This window comes from Festucalex cinctus, chromosome 1 (genome assembly GCF_051991245.1).
Source record: "Festucalex cinctus isolate MCC-2025b chromosome 1, RoL_Fcin_1.0, whole genome shotgun sequence".
NCBI classification, from domain to species: domain Eukaryota; kingdom Metazoa; phylum Chordata; class Actinopteri; order Syngnathiformes; family Syngnathidae; genus Festucalex; species Festucalex cinctus.
The window spans coordinates 64,046,575-64,071,892 of NC_135411.1; the positions used below are offsets into that span (position 1 = coordinate 64,046,575).

The following is a 25,318-nucleotide window of genomic DNA, read 5'->3' on the forward strand; positions in this document are numbered from 1 at the left end:
TCCATGAAAGTAAATTTGAACGCAATGCATGGTGAAAGAAAAATCATTATGTCGTAGGGTTTTTGATACCATTACATTCTGATTATAAATATAATACATAATCCACTTTGTTGGTAGCACCAGTATTCTCTGTCAGAATGTCAGCAACTGAAAATGCTTCGTCATCTGGAGGTAGGCTACGTAGCTTGATGTTGCACGACCTTTATGGCATAATGAGCGAACGTTCTAAACAATCCCCGTTTCATTAGATGATTTACAAAATATTGTTAGTCTGGGTACCGGCCACATCAGACGCATGCACCTGAGACGTTGTAACAAAGATGTTGCCTTTAAAAAGATACAGTATTATTAATACGAGTCGACGTTGTGTAATTTTGTGTTGGAACTTCATTGTATCATGCTGAAGAGGATTCTAATATGTCGACACATTCATGTAGGCAGATATTGTCATTTGCCATATTCTTCTGTAAAATACAAACTCAAACTACGCTCTCAACTATTCTGTTTAATATGAAGGGATGAAAAAAAAAAAAAAAAAAACCATTCATGCCCAGTGTAATACTTTGCAGTCATCTATGACTATAAACATTTAGTTGTAAATTCTGAAATGTAGAATTATTATGTAACTGGAATAATACCTTTACCTTTTATTTTATGTTTTGCTGCAGCCTGTGATGCATCTCAGTTCACATCAGCGTCTGAGCTGAGGATTGCTCTTCTAGGAAAGACGGGATCAGGAAGGAGTTCCTCAGGCAACACCATCCTGGGTAGGCCGGCTTTCAGGGTGGATGTCTCCCCCTGTTCTGTCACTACACAATGTATTAGAGAGACCGGGACAGCAAGCGGAAGGTGCATCTCTGTGATTGACACGCCAGGGTTCTTCCACACACACCTGTCCACTCAGGAGGTGCTAAAAGAAGTGGGACGGTGTGTAGCCCTGTCTTCACCCGGACCCCATGTGTTCTTGGTGACCCTGAAGCCCGGCAGGTTCACTCAAGAGGAGAGAGATGTCCTGGAGTGGATCAAGGCAACATTTGGATCTGCAGCCAGCAGGTTTACATTGGTGCTGTTTACGCGGGGAGACCAGCTGCAAGGAAAACATGTTCACGACTTCATAGAGCAGAATGATGAGCTATCTGCATTTATCTGCAGCTGCCATGGAGGGTTTCACGTCTTTGACAACAGCAAAGAGAACATGACCCCATGCTCACAACAAGTGGAGCAACTTCTGAGAAAGATCGACAAGATCGTGGCCGCCAATGGAGGCGGTTGCTATTGCGATGACATGTTCAAAGAGGCCGAGAACGCCATCAGGGACGCGCAGGAGCGGATTCTGGAAGAAAGACGACAAATTCGGTTTCATACCGAGGACGACGAAACGGAGCAAGAGCGGCGGCGGGAGGAGGAAGATGAGGCTAGGCGGAGGGCAGAGAGGCTCTTCTGGTGCGAGTTGTTGACCGCGATTGGAACGGGTGCGGCAGAAGGGGCCGGGATCGCCGAGACAGGCAAGGACAAAGGCAAAGCTTTGAAGAAAGTCAAGGTGGTGGAGAAGGCGGCGGCGGCTCTGGTCACCTCACCGTTCTCCATCAGTTCAGCTGCAAAAGTGGTGGGAGGCGCTGTGCGAGAAGGAAGTAAGGTGCTTTACAAGCACCGGAAAACATTCCTACACTGAAGCCGAGCGTTTTCACACCGGGTTCCGTAGTAAACTAAATCATTTCACACCATCACATTCAGTTACATCAGAGATTGTACAAGTATATTTGAGTTCACGTGATGACATAAACAGCACACAATTGCAATTAAAGTGTTCATAGATCACAATAAAGGCAACGTTAATAAATGTGCAATTTAATTTAAGAACAACATTTAAAGTAACAAAAATCCTGACAATAGCTAAAATGATAGCTTGCATTGGATTGAATTTGTCTTATATTCATGCAAAAATAGTTAGCCCTTTTACTCCCATAAAGAAACACATTATCCCGAGAAAACAAGGAAAAATACAAAAAGGTCACATCCTTGGCAGCAAGGGGGGGGACGGTAAATATTAAAAAGATAAACAGGGAGTGTCTAATAATTCCAAACAAAAGAAGGCACTTTATGCTATATCACCAAATACACTTTTACATAGAATGTAATGTTTGCGATTAATGCAAAAACATTTGAACATTTCAAACTGAGCAGTCGTGTAGATTTCAGACAAACTAAGGATCCGACAAATATTTTTGAGTCTATAATTTGTCAGTTCATATTAAATTAAATGTAGGAATATGGATTCATTTTTCACTGTGGTCTCAGCATCAATTATTAAAGTAAACCTGTTCATATAGTGTTGTCGTGTAAAGGTGCCCAAATATAGGCTGCATGTAAAAACATCAGATACATTTTCAGTGTCATGTTTGCACCTTGCAAAAGTGAAAAAACACGGAAACATAACATCGAATAATGTATACATGGACACATAAGAGACAGATAAGAAGTACCAGCCAGGCAGGAATTAAATTGGTTGACGGAATGTCGGCTCATCTGTCCCACAGTTAAAGACGTACAGTTGAGGGGTGTGGTCTCTGTGCTCCAACTAGCGACTAGATGGGCATCGGCAGGCTCATTTTCCCTCTCTCTCTTAGCACTGCAAAGAAAATACAAAGCAGGGATTAAAACAATTCTTACTTACTATTTGGTGGGTCTTTCACTTGACTTGTTCTTGCAAAAAGGGCCTGCAACGGCTGTGTTGTTTTTGTACAGTAAATATAAGCTGAACTGATTTGGAACTTCAAAAACAGGACTGAAGAGGTAGTTTAAAGGTCTGTGTCAACCTATTCTCAAATGGCATCGGTGTGAAAATAAATTACCGATAAGCGCTGGTGCAAATCAGATAAAAACACAACGAAACACAGTCTAAACTTACATTGAAAAAATATTGATATCGCGATATTGGTCTATGCAATATGCATATCGCAAAGACATGCAAGAAGTCTGATATGGAATTTTATGCTTTTATCTGAATTTGACCAGTCAGACTGTCAGGTTTAGCTGTTTGACATTTATTAAACATGACAAAAAGGAGAGAAGACACTCAGTTCAAAGCTCGTGAGGAGAGAGGAGACGAACTGACTCATACAATTCACAACTGCGGGAAAAAAATCCCCTCCTCACCCTCTTTTTATTTGGTTTCCACGCCCCTAGTTACATGGGTGTTCCAACCCTAATAATGCAAATGCAAAACATAGTTGGAACACAGTGTACTTAATGAAAATGTGCACTGCCGTCCAATAGTTGAACATTATCAAGAGGTAATTACAATTAAGAATACATTGAGTTTGATTATTTTTCCGCATGAGAAAAAAAAATAAAATCTTTCATTAGATAGTAAAAATGCAATTTCTTTATGGACATATTAAATAACGCAATAATATCGATATTGCTATATTCAGCAACTATATATCGCATATCGCATGTTTTTCCAATATTGTGCACCCCTAGTATCGATTCAGATTTCCAAAATCTTCTCTTACTTGGTGCATTTTAGTAAAAATCTGAATATTTACATTCATAATTTAATCCAATACAGTTACATTAATTATGTATCATGTATGTTTTATTGAAACATATGACCTGATCAACACGATAAATAATAATTGAAATCAATTACAACCACACCGCTATGTAAATAAAGTGGCAAAAAGAGTCTGGCAAATCACACATTTACATTCCTGTGGCAGATTCCAGTGGTTAATAAATAAATAAAAACAAATGTACCTCTATTATAAGAGACACTGCCATAGTACATAATTATACATTCACATTTTGGATTTGGACTGGACTGTTCTCGGCGTTTTGGCCGCGATATTCCTCGCGTGAAGGTGTCGGTGCCCAGCGGCTGCGCCCATTTCAGCGGCATGCTTGCACTAGCACGGTTTCTGTTGGGGGAGTGTCGAGGGCATCCGACTTCCCCACCGGGCACCTGTGGGTGGCTTGTGTCTTTTGCGCCAGGAGACTTAGGCAGCATTTTTCACAGCCCCTCTCTGCTCGGAGGAAATGTCGGCGCCACTGGACAGTCTACGCCGGTTAACTAGGATAGATGGCGGTGGAGCTGAGGACGCGAACGTCGCCGCTGGGCGCGGTGGTGTACGTGGGTCGTGGAGTGGATGGAGGTTCGGCGCTTGGAGGAGAGGCAGTTTGGATGGGACTGGAATCTTTTTTGTGTGTATGGTGCTCATCGCGAACGAAGCAGCTGCTTGTTTATGAGCTAGCTTATAAGCAAACTTAGCTTGTAGCAAACGTGTGTGACGTCATGCGTACTGAGATCACGTCTGATTAAACTCTTGAAAGAAGACTGATTCTGTCCTCTTTCATCTAAAAACTGCTTCAAACACCAAAGCGTATGTAGGGATGGAAGAATGTTGATTTGTTGTGACTGTATTGTATTGGTGTTAATGTTTTATTAGGGCCCGAGCAGCGACCGCTGCGAGGTCCCTATTGTTTTTGTAAAAATTATTATTATTATTATTATTAGGGCCCGAGCAGCGACCGCTGCGAGGTCCCTATTGTTTTTGTAAAAATTATTATTATTAGGGCCCGAGCAGCGACCGCTGCGAGGTCCCTATTGTTTTTGTAAAAATTATTAGGGCCCGAGCAGCGACCGCTGCGAGGTCCCTATTGTTTTTCAAGGAATTCTTATTATTCTTCTTCTTTTTATTTGTTATTATTCTTTTCCGCAAACAATCACATTTTTGAGACACTAAACGTGAACGAAAACTCACCAAACTTTACACACACGTCGGGCCTGGCGAAAAATTTGATATTTTAAAGTCTCCATAGGTGATAACAGAAAAATGGCTCCATAGCGCCACCTACATAGGTTAAACAGATCCCTGGCCCGCTACGATTGTCCGACGGCTATGAAAATTGTGTGGCACCTGTAGCACATCCAGATGAACAAAAACCTCTTTGATGTGTGTACCCTAAAATAGACAGGAAGTGAGATATGAGTATTTAAATGTCCAATTTTGGCCAATTTTTGCACATTTACAGGGGTCATACTTTTGCCTGCTTCTCCTACACGGTTAATCCAATTGACTTCAAACTTGGGATGTACCATCTCAAGACCTGGGACAACACCATGGTAAAAAATCTAAAGTTTTCGACATACTATATGACGGCGGTGGGGCATCAAATTTAGAGTTTCAAAACTCTTACTAAACGTAGTATTGCCGGTTGTATGTTTAACCTAGAGCTACGAAAATTGGTACACATATGTAACAGACTATGACCTACAAAAAAGTCTGTTGGTGCCATATGCTAAACCCAACAGGAAGTCCGCCAGAGGCGGGGCATCAAATTTGGAGTTTCAAAATTCTTACTTAATGAAGCATTCCCGGCTGTACGTTTCACCTAGAGTTACCAAAATTTAAAGACATATGTAACAGCCCTCAAGGTACAAAAAACTCTTTTTGAACCATATGCTAAACCTAACAGAAAGTCCACCATTTTGATTTACTTTGGAACGTGTTCCCATTTTTTTGGCCATTTCATAGGGGTCCTATTTTAACGAACTCCTCTTACAGAGTTTATCCGATCATCTTCAAACTTGGTGTGATTCATCTTAAGATGTTGAAGATGAAAAGTTATTGAAAGCTTTTTATTTCGCTGCACGCTGTTGTCGTGGCATGCACTTGTTTGCAAAGGAAAAAAATTCTTCTTAATGAAGAATTCTCAGTTGTACGAAGCAGCTAGAGCTACGAAAATTTGTAGACATATGTAACAGCCCACGATGTACAAAAAAAGTCTCTTGCTGCTTTGTGCTAAACCCAACAGGAAGTCCCGCAAGTGCCGGGCATCACTTTTTGAGCTAAAAAACTCCTCTTTAACGAAGCATTCCCGGTTGTACCTTTCACCTAGCGCTATGATAATTTGGAGGCATACATAAGAGCCCACGATGTACAAAAAAGTCTTTTAGAACCATATGCTAAGCCAAACAGGAAGTCCGGCATTTTGATTTACTTTGCTATTTGTAGCCATTTTTTGGGGGCCTTTTATAGGCCTCATATTTTCTACAAAACTTATCAGATTGTCTTCATTCTTTGGCATGTTTCATCTGAAGTATTGCCGGTTATACGTTTAATCTAGAGCTACGAAAATTGGTACACATATGTAACAGACTATGATCTACAAAAAAGCCTGTTGGTGCCATATGCTAAACCTAACAGGAAGTCCGCCAGAGGCAGGGCATCAAATTTTGCATTTCAAAATTTTTACTTAATGAAGCATTTCCGGCTGTACGTTTCACCTAGAGTGACCAAATTTTGAAGACATATGTAACAGCCCTCGAGGTACAAAAAACTCTTTTTGAACCATATGCTAAACCTAACAGGAAGTCTGCCATTTTGATTTACTTTGGAACATGTTGCCATTTTTTTGGCCATTTCATAGGGGTCTTATTTTAACGAACTCCTCCTACAGAGTTTATCCGATCATCTTCAAACTTGGTGTGATTCATCTTAAGATGTTGACGATGAAAAGTTATTGAAAGCTTTTTATTTCGTCGCACGCTGTTGTCGTGGCATGCACTGTTGGCAAAGGAAAAAAAAATCCTTCTTAATGCAGCGTTCCCAGTTGGACGAAGCAGCTCGAGCTACAAAAATTTGTAGACATATGTACACATTTGTCCACATATATATATTTACATATGCATGTAAAAAAATTATGTCAGGCTAAACTAAATGGTTGATTAGGCCCCACACATTCTCACCTTACCATACCCGGCCCTCTTTGCAAAAGGTTTGAACACTCCTGGCCTAAACCTAGGTGTATACTCAAACTATGCACGCACATAAAGCCTGGAACAAAATGTGTAATTTAGAGGGTTCTTGTTTTGTTTTTTGTATTCCTTATATTTCATGTCATTATACTTGACACACTATTTTTACTACTCACTGAATCAGTTATAAGAACATTTAATTGATACAATCCAATCACATCCTAGAGAATTGAAAACACATTCAATCATGAGGTTGTTAAGACACATTTACTTCTGTAGCACTTAACCACAAACAAGTTGCGACATCCCCTGATCTAACCCTCCAACCGGGCAAGGAAAAACTTTCAGGGGTCATATTTTAACGAACCCCTCCTACAAAATTTATCCGACTGTCTTCAAACTTGGTGTGTTTCATCTTAAGATGTTTAAGATGCAAAGTAATCGAAAGTTTTTTATTTTGTAACACGCTGTTGCCATAGCAATGCATTGTTTGTCAAGTGCTGCTTTTTTTTTTTATACACATGAAAACTCATGGAACTTTGCAAACACATCAGACTTGTCATGAACATGAATTTTCAGAGATTTATTGTGCAATTTGAAATAAATAGCGCCCTCTAGACCTTTTTATGAAGCATTTCCGATTGTATGATTATGCTAGACCTACAAAAAAGTATTATGTAGCCATTTGCCAAACCAAAGAGGAAGTCCGCTATTTTGATTTTATTTTGGGAATTATACATAATTTTTGGCCTTCTTCATTAAACTTTGCACAGACAAGGCATGGAAAAAACTAACATTTTAAATGGTCCTTGTTCCATGTAACAGTACCCCAACGTGCCAGTACCCTGACGTGCAAGTAACCCAACGTTGTGCTCAATAGCGCCCTCTATGCATTTTTATGGAGCATTTCCAATTGTATGATTCAAGCGATACACAACTAAAGATGACTTGACCTAGATTTGTGAAAACTGGGAGGCATACCTATTAGCTTAAGACCTACAAAAAGTATTCTGTAGCCGTATGCTAAACCTAAAAGGAAGTCCGCCATTTTGAATTTATTTTGGGAATTGCGCACCATATTTTGCGTTTTGATTAAACTTTGCACACACAAGGCTTGTCAAAAACATTTTAGATGGTCCTTGTCCTATTTGACAGTACCCCAACGTGCCAGTACCCCGACGTGCAAGTACCCCAACGTGGCACGCCTTTGCTGTAGCGATGCATTGTTTGCAAAGAATTTTTTTTTTTTATATGATTCAACTAGATGTGTGAATATTGGGAGGCATACCTATCAGCCGAATACCTCGACAAAGCATTCCATAGCAATGTGAACAAACACAAAAAGCATGGCAAAACATTTACAATTTAGACGGTTTCTTATGAAACAGTACCCTAACGTGCCAGTACCCCGACGTGCAAATACCCCAACGTGGCACGGGTTGCGAGGGCCCTTTATAGCTGCTCGCAGCTCTAGTTATTATTATTATTATTCTTCTTCTTCTTCTTCTTCTTCTTTATTCTCCGCAAACGATCGCGATTTTGGGTACCTAAACATTCACGAAAACTCACCGAACTTTGCACAGTCCTCAGGCCCGGCGAAAAATTTGATATTATTAAGTCGTCATAACAATGCGACTCGATAGCGCCCCCTAGCGTAGAAAAATAAAAACCAAGCCCGGCACGTTTGAGCTAGAGCAACAAAAATTGGCAGGCACGTGTAGCACCCCGAGACGCACAAAAAAGTCTATTGGGACCATGTAGCTAAAATGTACAGGAAGTGAGCTATGAATTTTTTTATGTCCAATTTTGGCCTATTTTGGCACATTCACTGTGGTCATGCTTTTTCCCCCTATGCAAACATTTTTCATCCAATTGACTTCAAACTTGGCATTTATCATCTCAAGACCTGAGAGAACAACTGGGCAAAACATCTTGCCTTTTTGAAATACTATATGACGGGGGCGGGGCATCAAATATTGCCTTTAAAATTTCATTTGTCCAGAAAGAGCAAATGCTTAATAACTCCCATGTTCAAGCTCCAAAAAATCTCAAACTTCTCAGGCAACGTAATAGTCACGGCCTGAAAACATCTATATGATAAAATTCAGTTATACATATAGCGCCACCTAGTGGTGACAATAAATGTCATACTTTACGTTTTTAGCTACTGCGCTGAGCTCGTTGAAGGGATCCAGTTGAAAGTTGGTCAGAAAAGCCTTAAGATGTTGATCATGCCCAACACCGAATATTGTAACTTTTCGCCAAAGGGCGTGGCCGCTACGGTGCCGCAAATTCTGAAGATTTTTCGTGACAATAAAAGCTGCATGAACTTGACCGAGATGATCCTATCTTCTCAAAATTTCACACATTTGATGAGAGTCCAGCCCTAAAGACATCTTCGAACTTATATTTCATCTTACTGATAGCGCCACCTAGTGGCAATTTTTTTTCTTACGAATTTTCTTGTAAATTTTTTCTCCAAACACGTTAACTGGACCAACCTCATATTTGCTCAGATGAGGGTTTCGGCCTTCATGATGTCACAACACGAAGTTTGTGAGTTTTCGCGAATCGCTGTGGGCGTGGCTAAGCACTGTTCGCCAAGAAAACAACGCCAGTTTTGAGGGTCTAAACATGCGCAGAAACTCATGAAACTTGGCACACACATCTGGCCTGGTAAAATGAACAATATTTTATTGTTGATTGTGCTATTTTTACAAAAATGACTCAATAGCGCCCCCTAGAATTTTTTAACGAAGCAGCCCCGATTGTACGTTTAAGCAAGATCTACGAAAATTTTTACGTGTATGAGGGAGCCAAAGACCTACAAAAAAGTCTCTTGGACCCATATGCTAAAATGAACAGGAAGTGAGCTACGAATTTTTGAATGTCCCATTTTTTACGATTTTTGCACATTTTCAGAGGGCATACTTTTGCCCACTTCTCCTACACGTTTTATCCGACTGACTTATGACTTGACCTGGACGATGCCAAGACCTGAGCCAACAACAGACGGAAAAATCTTTACTTTTGGAAATACTATATGATGAGGGCGGGGCATCAAAATTTGTGTTTAGCACTGAAAAAGGATATGCTTAATAACTCCCCGATACATGCTCCAAAAAATCCCAAACTTGACATGTATGTTTATCGTCAAGGCCTGAAGGTATCTCTATGACAACATGCAGTTATATATGCAGCGCCACCTAGCCCTTGAGGCATGAAAAAAAAATACCCCACTTACGGTATTTTGTACAAAAAATGTAAACTCATTCTAAGTGTGATAACTAAGTCATTTAGGAATATTCTTTTACCTTCCACCACTCAAAATATTCACTGGCATCAGACCTAACCAAACATACATATTTTTGTTATTTAGTTTTATGTATTTTTGATAGCCTCTATGGACATTAAAAGCAATATCGTGAATGAAGGCTATGCTTAATAACTCCCAGGTACATGCTCCAAAAAATCCCATATTTGAAATGTATATTTAGAGTCAAGGCCTGAAGGTATCTCTATGACAAAATTCAGTTATAAATACAGCGCCACCTAGTCCTTGAGGCATAAAAAAAATGCCTCACTTACGGTATTTTTGCAAAAATTGTAAACTCATTGTAAGTGTGATAACTAAGTCATTTATGAATATTCTTTTACTTTCCACCACTCAATATGTTCACTGGTATCAGACTGATCCAAACATACGTATTTTTTATTTAGTTTTATTTATTTTTTTTATCGCCTCTATGGACAATAAAAGCAACATTGTGCAATGAGTACGAGCGATGATGTGTGTATATATACTTTTACGAAAAATACCAATCAGAGCAACTCATTGCCTAAAAATAAAAAAAAGACGCTGATTTTTGCAGATCTTAACAATCACCAAAACCCATTGAGCTTGACACACTCATCACACCTGGCAAAAAAAAAAAAAAAGTCCACATGTTTATCAAGCCATTTTCAAAGAAATTCTGCTTCCAATGTGCCAATACCCCAATGTGCAAGTTCCCCAACGTGCAAGTACCCCAACGTGGCCCGGGCTGCGAGGGCCCTTTATAGCTGCTCGCAGCTCTAGTGTTATGTTTGTTTTTTTGTCTTTCTGTAAAGCGCTTTGTGACAGTTCAGGCTGTGTGAAAGCGCTATATAAATAAACTTGAGTTGAGTTTAGTTGAGTTTTTATGTCCAATTCTTACTTTGTTGGGGGCGTATTTGGCACATTAATTTACAGGGGGGGGAAAGCCGTATTAAAAGTATCGATTCATGGTTTTATGAATCAATATTTGGCTATGAAATGGAATATCGATTCAAAATCGATATATTTTAGACCCATCCCTAATGGAGACCCTGTAAATAATTCTATCCTCTCCTATCAAATTGACAATATCATTTCATTGCGCTAAAGGTTTTTGAGCTCACCTCTTGTGACATAAAGGTAGAAGAAGTCGCAGTAGAAAATGGTCTGCACGATGCCAGCCACCACGGCGATATGATCAAAGAAGCTCTCTGTGTGGTAGCGCCACACCCAGTTGCCGATGTAAAGGGCTCTGTACAGGCCCAGGAAGAACAAGTAGTGGGTGGTGATGGACTCAGCCTCGCCTGTCTTGGTAATCATGAAGAGTTGCGGCATTATGGCCACAGACTCCAAGAAGATCGAGAAGGTCCAAAGGATCTGGATAGAAGAATTCAACACACATGTATGACTTACAACTTAAAGGAATCTCACACTATAGAATAAAAGCTTGTTCACCTCCATGGGTGTGAACGCGTAGTTCTCCAGAAAAGAAAGACCAATGACTGGCACTAACAGGAACTCCACACGGAACGAATCATTCACAGAGTCGTAAGTGTTCCTGAACCGCATGTAGATCATGTACACGGTAGCGTAGGACAGCGCCAAAAACACCACCTGAAGGCAGAGTAGAACTTTAATTACAATGAATGATGTCAAAGAAACTTTTTTTCAAAGACTGCAACTCATCCATTTTCCCTCATTTGTTTCTAAATTTAATTTTTGTTTATCAATCTATCCATTTTCTAGAACACTTCTCCTCATTAGGGATGTGGTTTTGCTGGAGACTCTCCAGGGGGACTCCGGCTGCCTTTTAACTTCCAAAACCATGAATATTTGGTTTACTGGACTCGAAATCGGGGGTATCCAACCTTTTTAAAACCGAGAGTTACTTCTTGATTACTGACTGATTAATGCAAATATCACTTCACACTCCTAAAAAGAAATCACAATGTCCAATTCCTGATGAGAGCTAATTTTAGAACAGTTCAGTGGGCTACTCGTTATCTAGGGGCTATAGGTACCATTTTGGTGGTCCCCGCTCTAAAATGTGGCGGGAGAGCAGAATTTGGACACACCCAAAATTAGCTGTGATCGGCTCCAGCTCACCCACAAACCTAATGTGGATCGATAGAAATAGAAAACGGATATATATATATATATATATATATATATATATATATATATATATATATATATATATATATATATATATATATATATATATATATATACACACACAAAAACACTAAACCAAATTGAATGTGGCTAGTGATGCTAGAAATTAACAATAACGTTAATGATTACCATGTTTTCATCCATACAATGTCAAAATTTCCACTAGTCTCAATTTTATGAAACTGGTGGCGAATCAATTTAGCTTAGTCTTTACCTTCATGACTGTGTTGTAAGGAGAAATGTATATGGTGAATAAGTCAAGGTATCTGGTGGTGAAGACCAGCGCAAACAGCACCTGAGACTTCCCAGAGATGCCTACAAACACAAACAGAATGTGAGTAGTTAAAATATTGCAGACATACATGTTGTGTTTTGTAGGATTTAGTGGGCACGCTGCATACACTTCTTGTGAAAAGCTTGTGATGTTTGGGTTTTCGGGTGAAATTTAAAGATGAACCTTCATGTCAAAGTATTCACCCGTTTAGTATTTTTGCCCTTTATGTTCACGTACAGTGTAAGTAAATCGCGATCGTTCAATACTGGAGCGCTCTTCTCAAAGCTGCAACGACTTCACAGTGTGTTTGTCCTGCTGTGTCCCTTGATGCGTAAGAATACAGTTCAAGATATCAATGGCATGTTTATCAACTTTGTGTGGACGAATAAGCATCATCACCTGACAAGAGCGTGACAGAAATTCACCTATATTTTATATTGACCGAGAAATTTCACCAGAAAGATTCTAAGCGGCGTAACTAGAGAATATAGACAGTAGTGTAATAAATGGAACAGGAAGCAGATCGTTATGCTAACTGCCACGTAGCTCCCACTCCTATAGCCATATTATTCAAATTGCTCCGTTAAAACGTGTGATTGATATCAACAATATTCCACGATGTTCGTACATGTAGTGTATGAATTGACTTCAAATCAATGCCACCTAGCAAGGATGCATGCTAAAGTGAAACATGGAAAAAAATATATATGAATAAATAAATAATGCCCACCTACCTGCACATGATTTGGATCTGTGTATCTTTAATAAGAGAATTATGATGGCCACCAGATGTGACATATCACCAGACAGGCGAAACACGTTCATTTTGTTCCTCGTTTGTTAAATAGTTTTTGGTGAATGGGCCGACGAGCAAATGCGACCAGTAGCGAGCCTAAAAGACTACAAAAACAAGATGCCAAACACTACTCGTTGTTAACCCACTTGGTCAATTTGTGTCTCGATTCGTAAACAAAATCAAAACATACACTGATTAACTCCTGCTCACAAAACGTCTACAGTTGTCAGGAATGAAAGTTGTTGCAAGAGGAGGTGACGTGGCTGACAGCTCACGTAGCAGAAGGCGACGGTCCAATTAAGTTGCGTGAAGGAACTAGATCACTTCCTGTTTTAATTTCCAAAGTAAAAGTATTTAACGTCCACTTACGCGGCGTACATCACTAGTTTATTGCAATTTAATACGTATTTATGATTTCTGTACCGATTAAAACAATTAAATCAGGTTTGTATTTGAATATACCAATTTATTTTTCATTTACATTGAGGTTTCGGTTTATTTCGACGAGCACGTCATTGTTCACTTTATCTTGCAGACAAATTTAATGCAACTGTAAGAAGCGTCACTGACAACGTCAACCCCAATATATCAACTTAGTGTGTGCGATACTGCAAATTTCGTTATCATCCAATACCAAGTAAATACAGGGCCAGTATCGCCGATACTCATATCGATATCAATATGTGAAAATTATGGCATATATATATATATATATATATATATATATATATATATATATATATATATATATATATATATATATATATATAATTAAGGTAACTGTATCATTCAATTGCTTATTCACGATCAAATTTCAAACTTTAATGTTTTTGTGCGGTTTCCTTTCTAAACAAAGGACAAAATTAGGTTTGAATTAGGTTTAAAATTAAGTTTATTGATAAATAGAAATTATTTTATCAATGTTTTGTCCCCCCCAGAAACATTCCAACCATAACAAAAGTTTTTTAAAGTTCTTAAACAAAGTGATAATAGGAAAAGAAATTTAATCAAATACTTTATCATATACTGTTTAGAAACTATAAATGCAAATAATAATAACTAAATTTCTGCCTTCATCACTTCTTTATCAACCTAAATAACATTTGAAAGATCGCTACAGAAGATTTGCTCAGACCAAAGGCCACAATGCCCATCACACACGTCAAGTATCCAGACCCTGTTTCCTAAAGAGATGAGCTGACAGAAAATATTTCCTGTCTCAGAAAAAAAATTAATTGTTTGATGATCCTTAGTTGTGCTTGTGTCCACCGTACTTGCAGTGGCTAGTGTGTATCAGATTACTATAATTTTGATTGTCAAAGTTAAATTAGCACACAAATAATAATTACAGGGCTATGGATGTTCTTCTACCTCCGTGACTGATCCATTAAAAAAAAAAAAAAAACAAAAAAACGAAGACTACAGTGGACAAATCTGACCTCAAGACTAAGCTAAAGGTTATGGCAAGTAATCTGACACCCAGGCCTGATTAACTTCTATTTATACTGTACATTCAGAGAGTCAGGTCTCCCCATCATCCTTCCCACCCATCTATCTATCTACCTATCTATCTATCTATCTATCTATCTATCTATCTATCTATCTATCTATCTATCTACACTTCTTGTTCTCTCAATTTCCGGGAATCTCTTTCCAGCTATTACTTTATCACCATGTTTATGTTTTGTGTTCACCACTGTGTTGGAGCTATTTACAGTTTACACGTCTCCTGCCACCCCCTTGTTCCTCCTCTTTGAATTTGATAGTTACTCCCACATCCCTACTCAGAGAAGGTGGTGTTGAAAAAAGATCCCAATCAACGCTTGAGAGGAGAGGGAACAATGAGGAAGTTGTGGGTGAAGTCAGGCAGGTTGAGGACTCGGTTCAACACAACTAGTTTGTATCGTGTATGCATCTGGAATTTAAACTGGTACGAATTAATGAATGAATAAACAAATTACTGAATTTATTTATTCATTGTATATGTAACCTACATTACAGTGTACAGTACACATTTAGATTTCAAGGAAGTTACTATGAGTATCTTTAATAAAAAGAAAAAACATTACTATGCATTACTATGGGTTTCATGATGTTGATTTACATCTGTTTGTGTAAATGCACTCACAAGGATCATATACTTTATACAATCTTTCTTCTTCTTCTTCTTCTTCTTCTTCTTCTTCTTCTTCTAAACATGTGATTTCTTTTAATATTACATAAACTAAAATAGCTTATTTCAAAATCCAAAAATGATGTGGAGTTCAAAATAGTCACGCTCCCATGTGGCCCCTCATGACAGCCATTGTGGAATAATCACGAATGTGAGTGGGAGCTCATTGCAGCACAAAAGCAGAAAAACTGAAGCTGCACAGCTTGAAAGCTTAAAAAAACATGGACAGTTGCTGTGAGGGAGGTATTTAGTATTATTTTAGTGTTTACACTGTGTTTCTAATGCAAAGACTCAATTAAAAAACAAATAAAACCCACACCTTTTATTTCTGTGTCCTTGCTTGTACACAAACCATGATGCAAACTTGTTATTTTACACCGACATACTGAAGCACGGCAACATCATCATCTTTAATTCACATCATCCCTCTTCCTCTCCCTCCCATGACATACAGTATAGTCCATGCTGTGCACAGCGCAGCATGACAAGAGTAGTTTCAGCCCAGGCTGCACACAGGAGAGCGCTCAGTAGCAGGATTACACAATCCACAAAGGAGGACAATAACGGATTAAAAGGAAGAAAGGATGAAGAAGTATTGAAGAGGAAATTGCTAAATAAAAGTGAAAGAGAGGAAGAAAATCTTGATATGTTCGACAGCTGCTGTGGACAGTGCCAGTGGGACTTGTGAAGTTTTATAGAAGCAATCAACAAGTTGGGTGAGTATCTTTTTAATTATAGTCACAGTTTTTAATGTCAGGAGATAACTTGTTTTATTATCTGTTGTAAATAATGAATGTGCACTTAAAGCCAAAAATCAACAGTAGTTTATACTGTCATAATAAATAAATAAGGTCAGAAAACTAGCTTGAGCATCAACCATTCTCGTAAAGATCCATCAAGAACTGCTGATATTGTTGTTGTTGACGTGTACCTTTCAGACAAATTAAAACTCGTGATTTGTAAGGTAATATCATTTAGCGTTTGATCGTTCCTAGGGCTATATTGTAGAGTTTTCCACAGAATATGGAATCTTCATTCGACTTAACCCAATAGTCATCTGTGAAACATGTAGACAGTGACGGCTGGTGCATTTCAGACCGAGGCCTTCACTGGGGTCTTCAATCTGCCCCTAATTACCACCACTATCACAGTGCGATTATACCAAAAATAATAAACAAAAACACAAAATGAAAATGCATGGCATTACAGCGAGAGAGAGAGGGAGGCATTTTATTTAGAATCCATATGCATATTGAATCCATGAGTGTAGGTTTTTTTTGTGGTGTAAAACTGCAATGTACCTGTCAGAACTAAGAGGTAATTTTGAAATTTTATAATAGCTTTATGAGGGGACAAAATATTCAACATAATGTGATAATAATAATATATCCATCCATCCATCCATCCATTTTCTTGACCGCTTATTCCTCACAAGGGTCGCGGGGGCTGCTGGCGCCTATCTCAGCTGGCTCTGGGCAGTAGGCGGGGGACACCCTGGACTGGTTGCCAACCAATCGCAGGGCACACAGAGACGAACAACCATCCACACTCACACGCACACCTAGGGACAATTCCGAGCGCCCAATTAACCTGCCATGCATGTCTTTGGAATGTGGGAGGAGACCGGAGTACCCGGAGAAGACCCACGCGGGCACGGGGAGAACATGCAAACTCCACCCAGGAAGGTCCGAGCCTGGACTCGAACCGGAGACAATAATAATATATAATAATAATAATAATAAAATGTGTAAATCAAAAAATGACAAAGGTATTATTCCTAAAAAGTATGAAATTGTTGCAAGCCACTGCAGTTTGAACATTAACACTGCGCTTAGGTATCGGAAAACAAAAAAAAATCTTGTTAATTATGATTCAATTCAAATGTTTTCTATATAAAAGTTAAAGGGTAACTTTACTTATTTAGCCATTTTTGGCAGTCAAATATTAATATTTTGCCTATAATAAATTTGATATTTTCATTATTTTTCATGTACAATTAGTACCTTTAAAAACACATTTTGCAACTTGCTGTCTACTGACAATGACATCACAAGGGCTCAGGTAACCAATCACAGCTCAGCTTGTGAATGTCACATGACCAAACCTAGAAAACAGGTGAGCTGCGATTGGTTACCTGAGTCCTTGTGATGTCATTTTCAGTCGACAGCAAGTTGCAAAATGTGTTTTTAAAGGTACTAACTGTACGTGAAAAATAATGAAAGTATCAAATTAATTATAGACAAAATATTATCTTTTTATTGCTACAATGGGCTAAATAAGTGTAGTATCTCTTTAAATAATGTGTACCTAAATTAAACATGTAAAAAGAAACATTTTTTAACTATAAAATGTAAATGTACAGAGGGGGGGAGATCATGTGGACAAATGCACACAATACACTACATCCATCAGTTTGAAATGCCAGGGGGGATTTCAACATTTTTTTTTTTAAATAAATCATTTATCATGTTATTATAGCTGTATGTACAGTCATCTTTACAGATGACTCTGGTAATTGAATCAAATGCATCTGAGATGACTACTTATGACAATAGATGTGATGGAGGATGAAATGATAACGCATCTCGGAAGAGGGCTGTGGAACCCACACTGGATTTGTCATTTCTTTTCGTTGAAGTCTCTACATCTTATTTCCAAATTGATTTTTCACTGAAGAATCACTTCTTTTCTTATCCCAGTGTGATCTGATCTGATCTGTGGCAATTAAAACCCCAGTCAATCATGGAAAACGTAGTTAAATAATAATAGTTAAATACAGACCCGTCACCAGAAAGAAATTGTAGGGGGGGCATTACCTTTTTTGGGGGGGGCACACTTTATCAACCTAAATCTAATGTTCATCAGGTTGAACAGCGGCATTGTGACAACTGCAAAAGTGTTCAGAAATATTTTCTGTCACTTCACAGCGGCAGTTCATTCTGAAATCTCAAAGACAAACTGAAAAAAATGTGTAGTTCATTTTGCATTTATTCAACTCAAAAGTTCATTTGAAACAAATCCACTCTTCACTTCTGTAAACAACTATGTCCGAATGAATGACTCTGTGACCCAGCCCCTTCTATCTGGAATTGGCTAGCAGTTGCCTTCATTTGCGTGTTGGATTAGGGCTGTACGATATGGACAAAATTTCCTTTCATTTTTGCCAGACATCTCTATTCTTTGATCTTTGACTCAGCATGAGACTTCACATCATTTTACTTTTTTTTATGGTGCCTTCTGTATTTTGTGTTATTTTATTTATATACTTATAAAGATTTTTTTTTTTTAGTATTTTATTTGCGTGTATACTTATCTACTTATATTTACTCGAATTAATTTTATTTTGTGTTATTTTTAGGGCTGTCAAAGTTAAAGCGTTAATAGATTAATTAATCACAGAAAAATGTCGCATTACGTATTAACGCAGATTAATCGCACTATTTTTTTTTTTACCGCACTTGAGCCTTGAACGTAACCGCGGATGGTTACATTGAAGGCTGCGCAGGTCCGTGATTAGGTCAATGCACGGCATTTCCTACGCTTGTTCCAAAATGAGCGGAGTAACTCCAGTTGGTATGCTCGGTGGTAAATTTCGCTTTAAAAAACACCCCAACGAGACTTTAGATAAAACAAAAGTAATTTCCGTTTAATTAATAATTGCTTAATTGCACCCAATTGATATGATGCTGTTACGTTTTGAACAATACACGCATGCATGCAATTGCGTACATGCATTTAATCAATGTTTGCAAATGACATTCAGATAATAAAATGCGTTAATGTCAAAATATTACGGTATTTTGTATTTATTTTATATCAAGCAAATAATTTCGCTGATTAATCGTGATTAATCAAAATTAAAAAGTGTGATTAATCAGATTAAAAATGTTAATCGTTTGACAGCACTAGTTATTTTATTTCACTTGTGTCTACTAAAAGACTAATTTCTATTCCATGCACAGCACTTTGTATGCAGCAATGGCTGTTTTAAAGTGATTTAGAAATAAGGTTGAGTTATGTCGATGATATACAGAAACAACATATGGGTTCAGTGAAAAACTAAGCAGAATATCAATCCAAAAGGATGTGTAAAGTGCTGGTTTTTAATTAGAACTTAGTGACAGTCATCAACTTGAACAAACTTGGCAATAAAAAAAGAATTCAACTCACATTGTACTGCAACTGCTTTAGTGATAAATAATTTTATGCTCCATAGTTGTTGTTGTGTATGTGTGACTGCTTGGGTCTGTTAACAGCATACTGTGTATTGCTACAATTCATCCGTGCTGTGTGGCTTGACTAATTAAAATAAAAGTTTGACACTCACTTGTAAACGTAACCAGTGGACTCAGGATTCCCATTGATATCAACTGTGTCATTCTGGATCGAGGTTTGGCGTTTGGTGGCTTCCATTAAAGCGGCAGCGCTAGCCGGCAAATGCGCACTATCTACCCGGAAGTAGATTTGGCGAAGGCACGTCTGCAGAGCGCGCGTCTCACCCCCCCCCCCCCCCCCCCCTCCCCCCATCCCTCCTGATCCTGATTGTCATTGGCTTGCTTAGTTGTCAATCACAGCCAAACTTGAAAGGAGGTATGTGGTTGGCTGGCACGCCATGCTTTACTTAAAACAGAAGACGCAAGTTTACGTGACTGATAGGACGAATACTTGGTGAGTCATCTTGCTAGGGCGGGCACGGCTGACTGACAGGGCGGGCACGGACCCCCAAGGCCCGCCCATGGCGACGGGTCCGGTTAAATAACATCCTCAAAGCCACTATCCTGCCCGTTTTCCATGTTTCCCTCCTCTAACACAGCTGACCAGCTAATCAGCAAGCTCTGTAGAAGCCTGATAACAATCTTGTTCATGAATCAGGTGTGTTGGTGGAGGGAGACAAGGAAAACAGGCAGGACAGTGGCTCTCGAGGACTGGGGTTCCCTACCACTAATAGCCCCGAATGGGAATATTACATTCACATGTAAAATTACAAAATTGAGATGACTGAAATATGATACAGTTAAGTTCTACTCTGCAAGCGACAACCACAAGAATGAACATATTGTTAGATTATTACCTCTAACAGTCTAATAAAAAATGGACATTTTAAATACAGAATATAATATAATACTTACATTTGGTCTTGTATGAGCAATTTGTTATAATGTTAACCTTGGCTGGTGTATGTAATCAGTGGATTAAATGTGCCTTTCTTAATGTCTTGATTTGCTTCTTATTTTTTAAACGTTTTCTTTGCATTGCAGTGTTAGGACAATCTGATATATTGGGTCCACTCTGCTCCATGCGACAGGATAATCCCGTCTCAGATATCCGTAAAACATGGCTGAGTGAAATAATGATTAAGTCTAAATCCACATTTTTATATCAACAATATAACAGAGATGATATAAGACTGTCCTGTAAATAGCGTGGACAAAACCAGATTAGCATCCCAGAAGTAACAAATTACAAATACGCTCTGATTGATGTCATATTCTTCCTGTTGATTTATTTCAATTTCAAATGGACAGTGTGACCACCAGTGTTGCCGGTAACGCGTTACTTAGTAACGCGTTACTCGAAAAAGTTGCTTTCTAAAGTAACTAATAGTCTAACGCGTTACTTTATTCTACAAAGTAGTCGGATTAAAGTTACTGTCCAGAGAATCAATGCGTTACTCCACATTTTCATGAAGAACGCAAACTATCTCACTGTTGTAACAGTCACAAACAACTACTGCTAACTACGAAGATGAGCCAGAAGTCATTGATCACCACACTGAATTCAGCCATGGTCTGGTCATGAATGGTTTGCACATTCAAAACAAAAGTGATGATACTTTTACTACTAGTTTTATTAACCAACAGGCGCACAACACAACAAAAAAAGTGTGCATTATGGACCATAAAAGTGGTAAAAAAAATAATTTATTTCCATCCTCAACTGGTCCGTGAAGCATTATGGGATGAGGTCGTCTCCGCCCTCTCGCCAGGGGGAGTGACGTCAGACAAGTTACGTTTTCAGTAGGGGTGGAACAAAAAAACGATTCGACCGAACCATCGTTCGTCAAGGGGAGCTAAACGACCGTATCGGTTGCGAGTGAGGCTTTATGGTTTTCATAACAATAGCAAGAGTTTTGCGCCGTGCTCTACTTGTTTTGTTTACATTTCAGTAGCATCACCATTCAAGCTACTTCCGTGTTTCCGTGCTCGCGACACGGCGCGCGCGCGCGCGCAACGAGTGACAACATACAAATGGAGACAGTTAGCAGAAGCCGGTGCCGTACATCTCGGTATTTCCCATGGCTATCGAGTCCTCTCGGTGCACTCGGCGTTGGTACTGCGCGCGAGCCAAAAAGAATAACTCCCGTGACGATCCAATGCATGGATTCAAACGACACAGGTATGTCCCACAGCCAACACACCAGCTAAGCTAAAAGCACACTGCAAGTATCTCATTTCTCAGTTTGTGGCTCCCTGTCAATGTCTACAACTAGCATGAGCAGCAGATAGGAGAACTGAGACGTGCCCGCGATTACGACAGCCCAAAAAACAAAATATAAACAGTAGTGATTCTGTGGTCATCATCGTGTCTCAGATTAAAAAAACAAAAAAAGATGTCATACATTAACCAAAAATGAAAGTGATGACAAAAGAAAAAACAATTGTTAAATACAAAAATTGTTGATTAAAAAGGGAAATGAACTTTTGGAAATATTTTTGCATATATTAAGTGGTTAAAATGTGTTTGATAGATTTATTGTTCCATAAGGTGGCTTCATATTTCTTTTGGCTGGACGGTAGGTTTATTTCATGTCTTAAATTTATGTTTCTGAAATACTTCACAATGTGCAAATATTCTGTTTAATTGTGTTGGTGTCTGTCTAAAGGTTAAATATTTATATTTAACATTAAATTATCAACCTTTTGTTTTCCTGATCCTTATTTTGAAGAGAAAAAACAAACAAACCAAAAAACAATTATAACTGTCAATAACTACTAATAAATATTTAAACTGATACATGTGTACACACTGGAATAGCGGAACAAACAAACAATAGAGGAATTTAGGGGATTTTCATTTTCAACCTGGATAGATTTTTATTTTTTGTTTTATAAAAAGTATTTACGTTACAAGAAGTCAAGAGAGACTGCCTATTTTGTTTTTCATAAAAAAAACCTTTATTTTCATGTTAAAAATGCACTTTCAATAAAGTATTTGGAACTCCGTTTCTACTGCATTATTTTTATGTTGAGATGGTGTTATCGGCAGCTGCTGAAAGTAACTAAAAAAGTAACTTTTAATCTAACTTAGTTACTTTTAAAATCAAGTAATCAGTAACGCAATTTAGTTACTTTTAAAACCAAGTAATCAGTAAAGTAACTAAGTTACTTTTTCAAGGTAACTGTGGCAACACTGGTGACCACCCATCACATACTCTCTGTGCTCATCTGCTTCTATTCTTCTGCAGTGGTCTTCTCAGAGGCCCGAGTATTGCCTGCATGTTGGATGCCTGATCTGTGGGAGTTCTCAGACACTGGCCTCCCACCCAAACCTCAAATGAGGGATTATTGTTGCCATGGGAACAAGTAGGTCCCACAGGTGATGGAGGGAGTCTTCTGTGTGGGACTGTTTGAATGGTGTCACGGATTGGTTCGATTTGGAGTTAGATGAACTCAGACATAAGCAATGATGCAGTATCAGGCAGGACACAACCTTTTTATTTAGTGTCTAACAATCAATACATCTTCTTTTGACCATATGATTATTCTTGTCTTTGTTCATTAATCTATTATATATTATGTGTCCCAGCCTGGCATAAAGGCCTGGACTTGTTACGTGGACTATCAAGCTACTAATATAAAGCTACAAAATAAATATATTACTGCATTTGTCAGTCTCGTCATCAAAATTTATTTATTTATTTATTTATTTATTTTAAATAGGGCACTTATACAGTGTGAGTCAGGAGCATCTTAAGGATTTTAGAGCAAGCAGATTCTTACAAAGGCCATCCTGTACTGTCCTACACAGAGTTCTCCTCCTTATCCTGCACATTATGATCATGAAAAATTGTTTTATGTATGCGTGTGTCAATATCAGTTCACTGTATCTCAGTTGTTGTTGTTGTTTTTTTTTTAATAACTTGGCTCCTAATTCAATTCCCGGCAATAGAATGGATTATTCACATCGGGAGATATTAATCATCTGTACCCAATTACCCGTAAGATCAACAATTCTGGAGGGGTATGGAATGATGAAACAAAGTACTTCATATTTGATTAATAAAACCAATAATCGACTACCTGTACTTGGATAAAAATGTTATGAATACTTGGACACAAACTTTATTGAAGCAAATAAGGTTGGTGTCTGTTGGCCTCTCTTGGCAACTATAGTACTGTACAGTGTAAGAACATTCTTTCACACCAATACCAGTTTTATTTTTCTCCAAACTACTTCCACATACATATGTTCCACATACAATATTTGTAACTTGTAAGTATCCCTTTCTGTGTATATGTGTGTTAATTCAACTCCAAATGGACTATGTGACTGACTCAGCTACACAAACTGTACAGTATATAATCTCATAATCTGTCATGACACTAATCCCTTCAATGAAGTTAAACTGAACTCACCTTCCCAAATGGTAATCCATTTAAAGGAGAGACAACTTTTTAGAATTGAAATACTCAGTTAAAGAATTTTAGTTGTGTTTTTTTTTTTTTTGCGTTAAGATGACATGACATCCAATAATGATCTTTCATGTTTTTTTTATTTTGCAAGGAGTTTACTACCCTCAAATGAACAATGGGAACAACATACAGTACAGTATTTACCATTGTTTATTATTAGTTTGTTAATAATAGCTGCCACGGGGAAAGAAACTTGGGGGCTCATATGGAAATTATCAAAATGACTCACAAACACATTTTTAAAAATAGGCAGGAACTGTTCTTTGGTATATCATTTCACACTTAATAATTGAGCACACACCAGAGACCAAAAAACACAATTAAAACGTTGATTTTCAATTAAATGTCTCTACTAATGCTTAGAAATTAGACAACTGTAGAAAATGTAGTTGTGCTCCTGATTACAAAATCACTTTGCTCTGAGAATGTGTCATCATCTTTGTTTTTGTTGACTTTGTTTTGTTTTTGTTTACACCTGTTCTCATCAGCCCTGTTCCTTGTCTCAACCAATCAGCTCCCTCCAGCCACTCGCGTCTTGTCCAAGTGTACCTCCTTGTCTCGTCAGTTCTCTTGTATTTAGTTCCTTGTTTTCTGTCAGTCTGTGTCAGATCATTATTGCTGTAATGTCATAGTAGTCCAGTCATGTTGTGTTCGACGACAACGCATAGTGACTGATAGAAGAATTAAATGCTCTTCCACTAGATGGCAGAAGGTACATAATTAATCTGTGTATCCATTTTTTTTCTTTCTTTTTTGCCATTTTTGTTCTGGTTGGGAGCCATTACATATTTGTAATACAAAATGTGGGATGTGTCAGAACAGTTTCAGGACGTATTAAAAAAAAAAAGGTTCTACAGTGTTTCTAATCCAAAGGACAAACTTCAGGTTTTCCCCTCCTGGAATCTAATGCACTTTCCCAGCCTTCTCTTCTATGACTTAATGGACTCCTGGAAGCATTTGTCTGGAATCCTTTACAACTCCATTGTCAATTAAGACTACCTTGATGTCCTCCAAGTTTTCAACAACATTGAATAACGACTTGAGCTTGGGAAAAAGCCAACATTCACACGATCCAGGTCATCTCAGAAGGGAGGTTGCTCCAGCACGGCCATATTCTCAGCCAGGAACTTTCAGATGTTTAAGGCATTGCGA

The 25,318-nt window shown here is 38.3% G+C and overlaps 3 protein-coding genes across 6 annotated transcripts in view; 2 read left to right on the top strand and 1 right to left on the bottom strand.

The window, feature by feature from the left end:
• On the top strand, positions 1–4,439 carry LOC144004523 (GTPase IMAP family member 7). 2 transcript variants are annotated; one of them, XM_077501726.1, is made up of 2 exons: positions 1–171; positions 669–4,439. In XM_077501726.1, the coding sequence occupies exons 1-2, from the start codon at positions 138–140 to the stop codon at positions 1,670–1,672; spliced, it is 1,038 nt and encodes a 345-aa protein (XP_077357852.1). In that variant the 5' UTR covers positions 1–137; the 3' UTR covers positions 1,673–4,439. The 2 variants fall into 2 exon arrangements, with proteins under 2 accessions (XP_077357852.1, XP_077357861.1); XM_077501735.1 differs by lacking the exon at positions 1–171 and adding an exon at positions 277–433.
• kdelr3 (KDEL endoplasmic reticulum protein retention receptor 3) lies at positions 1,735–19,927 on the bottom strand. Of its 2 annotated transcripts, none has more exons than XM_077501761.1 (5): positions 19,801–19,927; positions 12,445–12,545; positions 11,511–11,669; positions 11,180–11,432; positions 1,735–2,629 (listed from the first exon to the last, which is right to left on the bottom strand). In XM_077501761.1, exons 1-5 carry the CDS (start codon positions 19,850–19,852, stop codon positions 2,586–2,588), a joined length of 609 nt encoding a protein of 202 aa, XP_077357887.1. In that variant the 5' UTR covers positions 19,853–19,927; the 3' UTR covers positions 1,735–2,585. The 2 variants fall into 2 exon arrangements, with proteins under 2 accessions (XP_077357887.1, XP_077357876.1); XM_077501750.1 differs by lacking the exon at positions 19,801–19,927 and adding an exon at positions 13,239–13,590.
• Positions 15,937–25,318, top strand: part of kcnj4 (potassium inwardly rectifying channel subfamily J member 4) — a 15,667-nt gene continuing 6,285 nt past the window's right edge. The window contains exons 1-2 of one of the 2 annotated variants that reach the window (XM_077501714.1): positions 15,937–16,189; positions 22,939–23,056. In XM_077501714.1, coding sequence (XP_077357840.1) covers positions 22,977–23,056 — 80 coding nt within the window. In that variant the 5' untranslated portion in view covers positions 15,937–16,189; positions 22,939–22,976. Of the gene's footprint in view, positions 16,190–21,428; positions 21,870–22,938; positions 23,057–25,318 lie in introns of those variants that run through there. The other variant, XM_077501705.1, reaches the window with a different exon arrangement.

What these genes read in the sequence shown, in the direction of transcription:
- LOC144004523 (XM_077501726.1), top strand. Translation starts at nt 138, where the DNA reads ATGTCAGCAACTGAAAATGCTTCGTCATCTGGAG. An exon ending in AAATGCTTCGTCATCTGGAG is followed by an intron (nt 172 to 668) that starts GTAGGCTACGTA and finishes GTTTTGCTGCAG; the next exon opens with CCTGTGATGCATCTCAGTTC.
- kdelr3 (XM_077501750.1), bottom strand. Translation starts at nt 13,329, where the DNA reads ATGAACGTGTTTCGCCTGTCTGGTGATATGTCACATCTGGTGGCCATC. An exon ending in CAGATCCAAATCATGTGCAG is followed by an intron (nt 12,546 to 13,238) that starts GTAGGTGGGCAT and finishes TTGTGTTTGTAG; the next exon opens with GCATCTCTGGGAAGTCTCAG. An exon ending in CTTACAACACAGTCATGAAG is followed by an intron (nt 11,670 to 12,444) that starts GTAAAGACTAAG and finishes CTCTGCCTTCAG; the next exon opens with GTGGTGTTTTTGGCGCTGTC.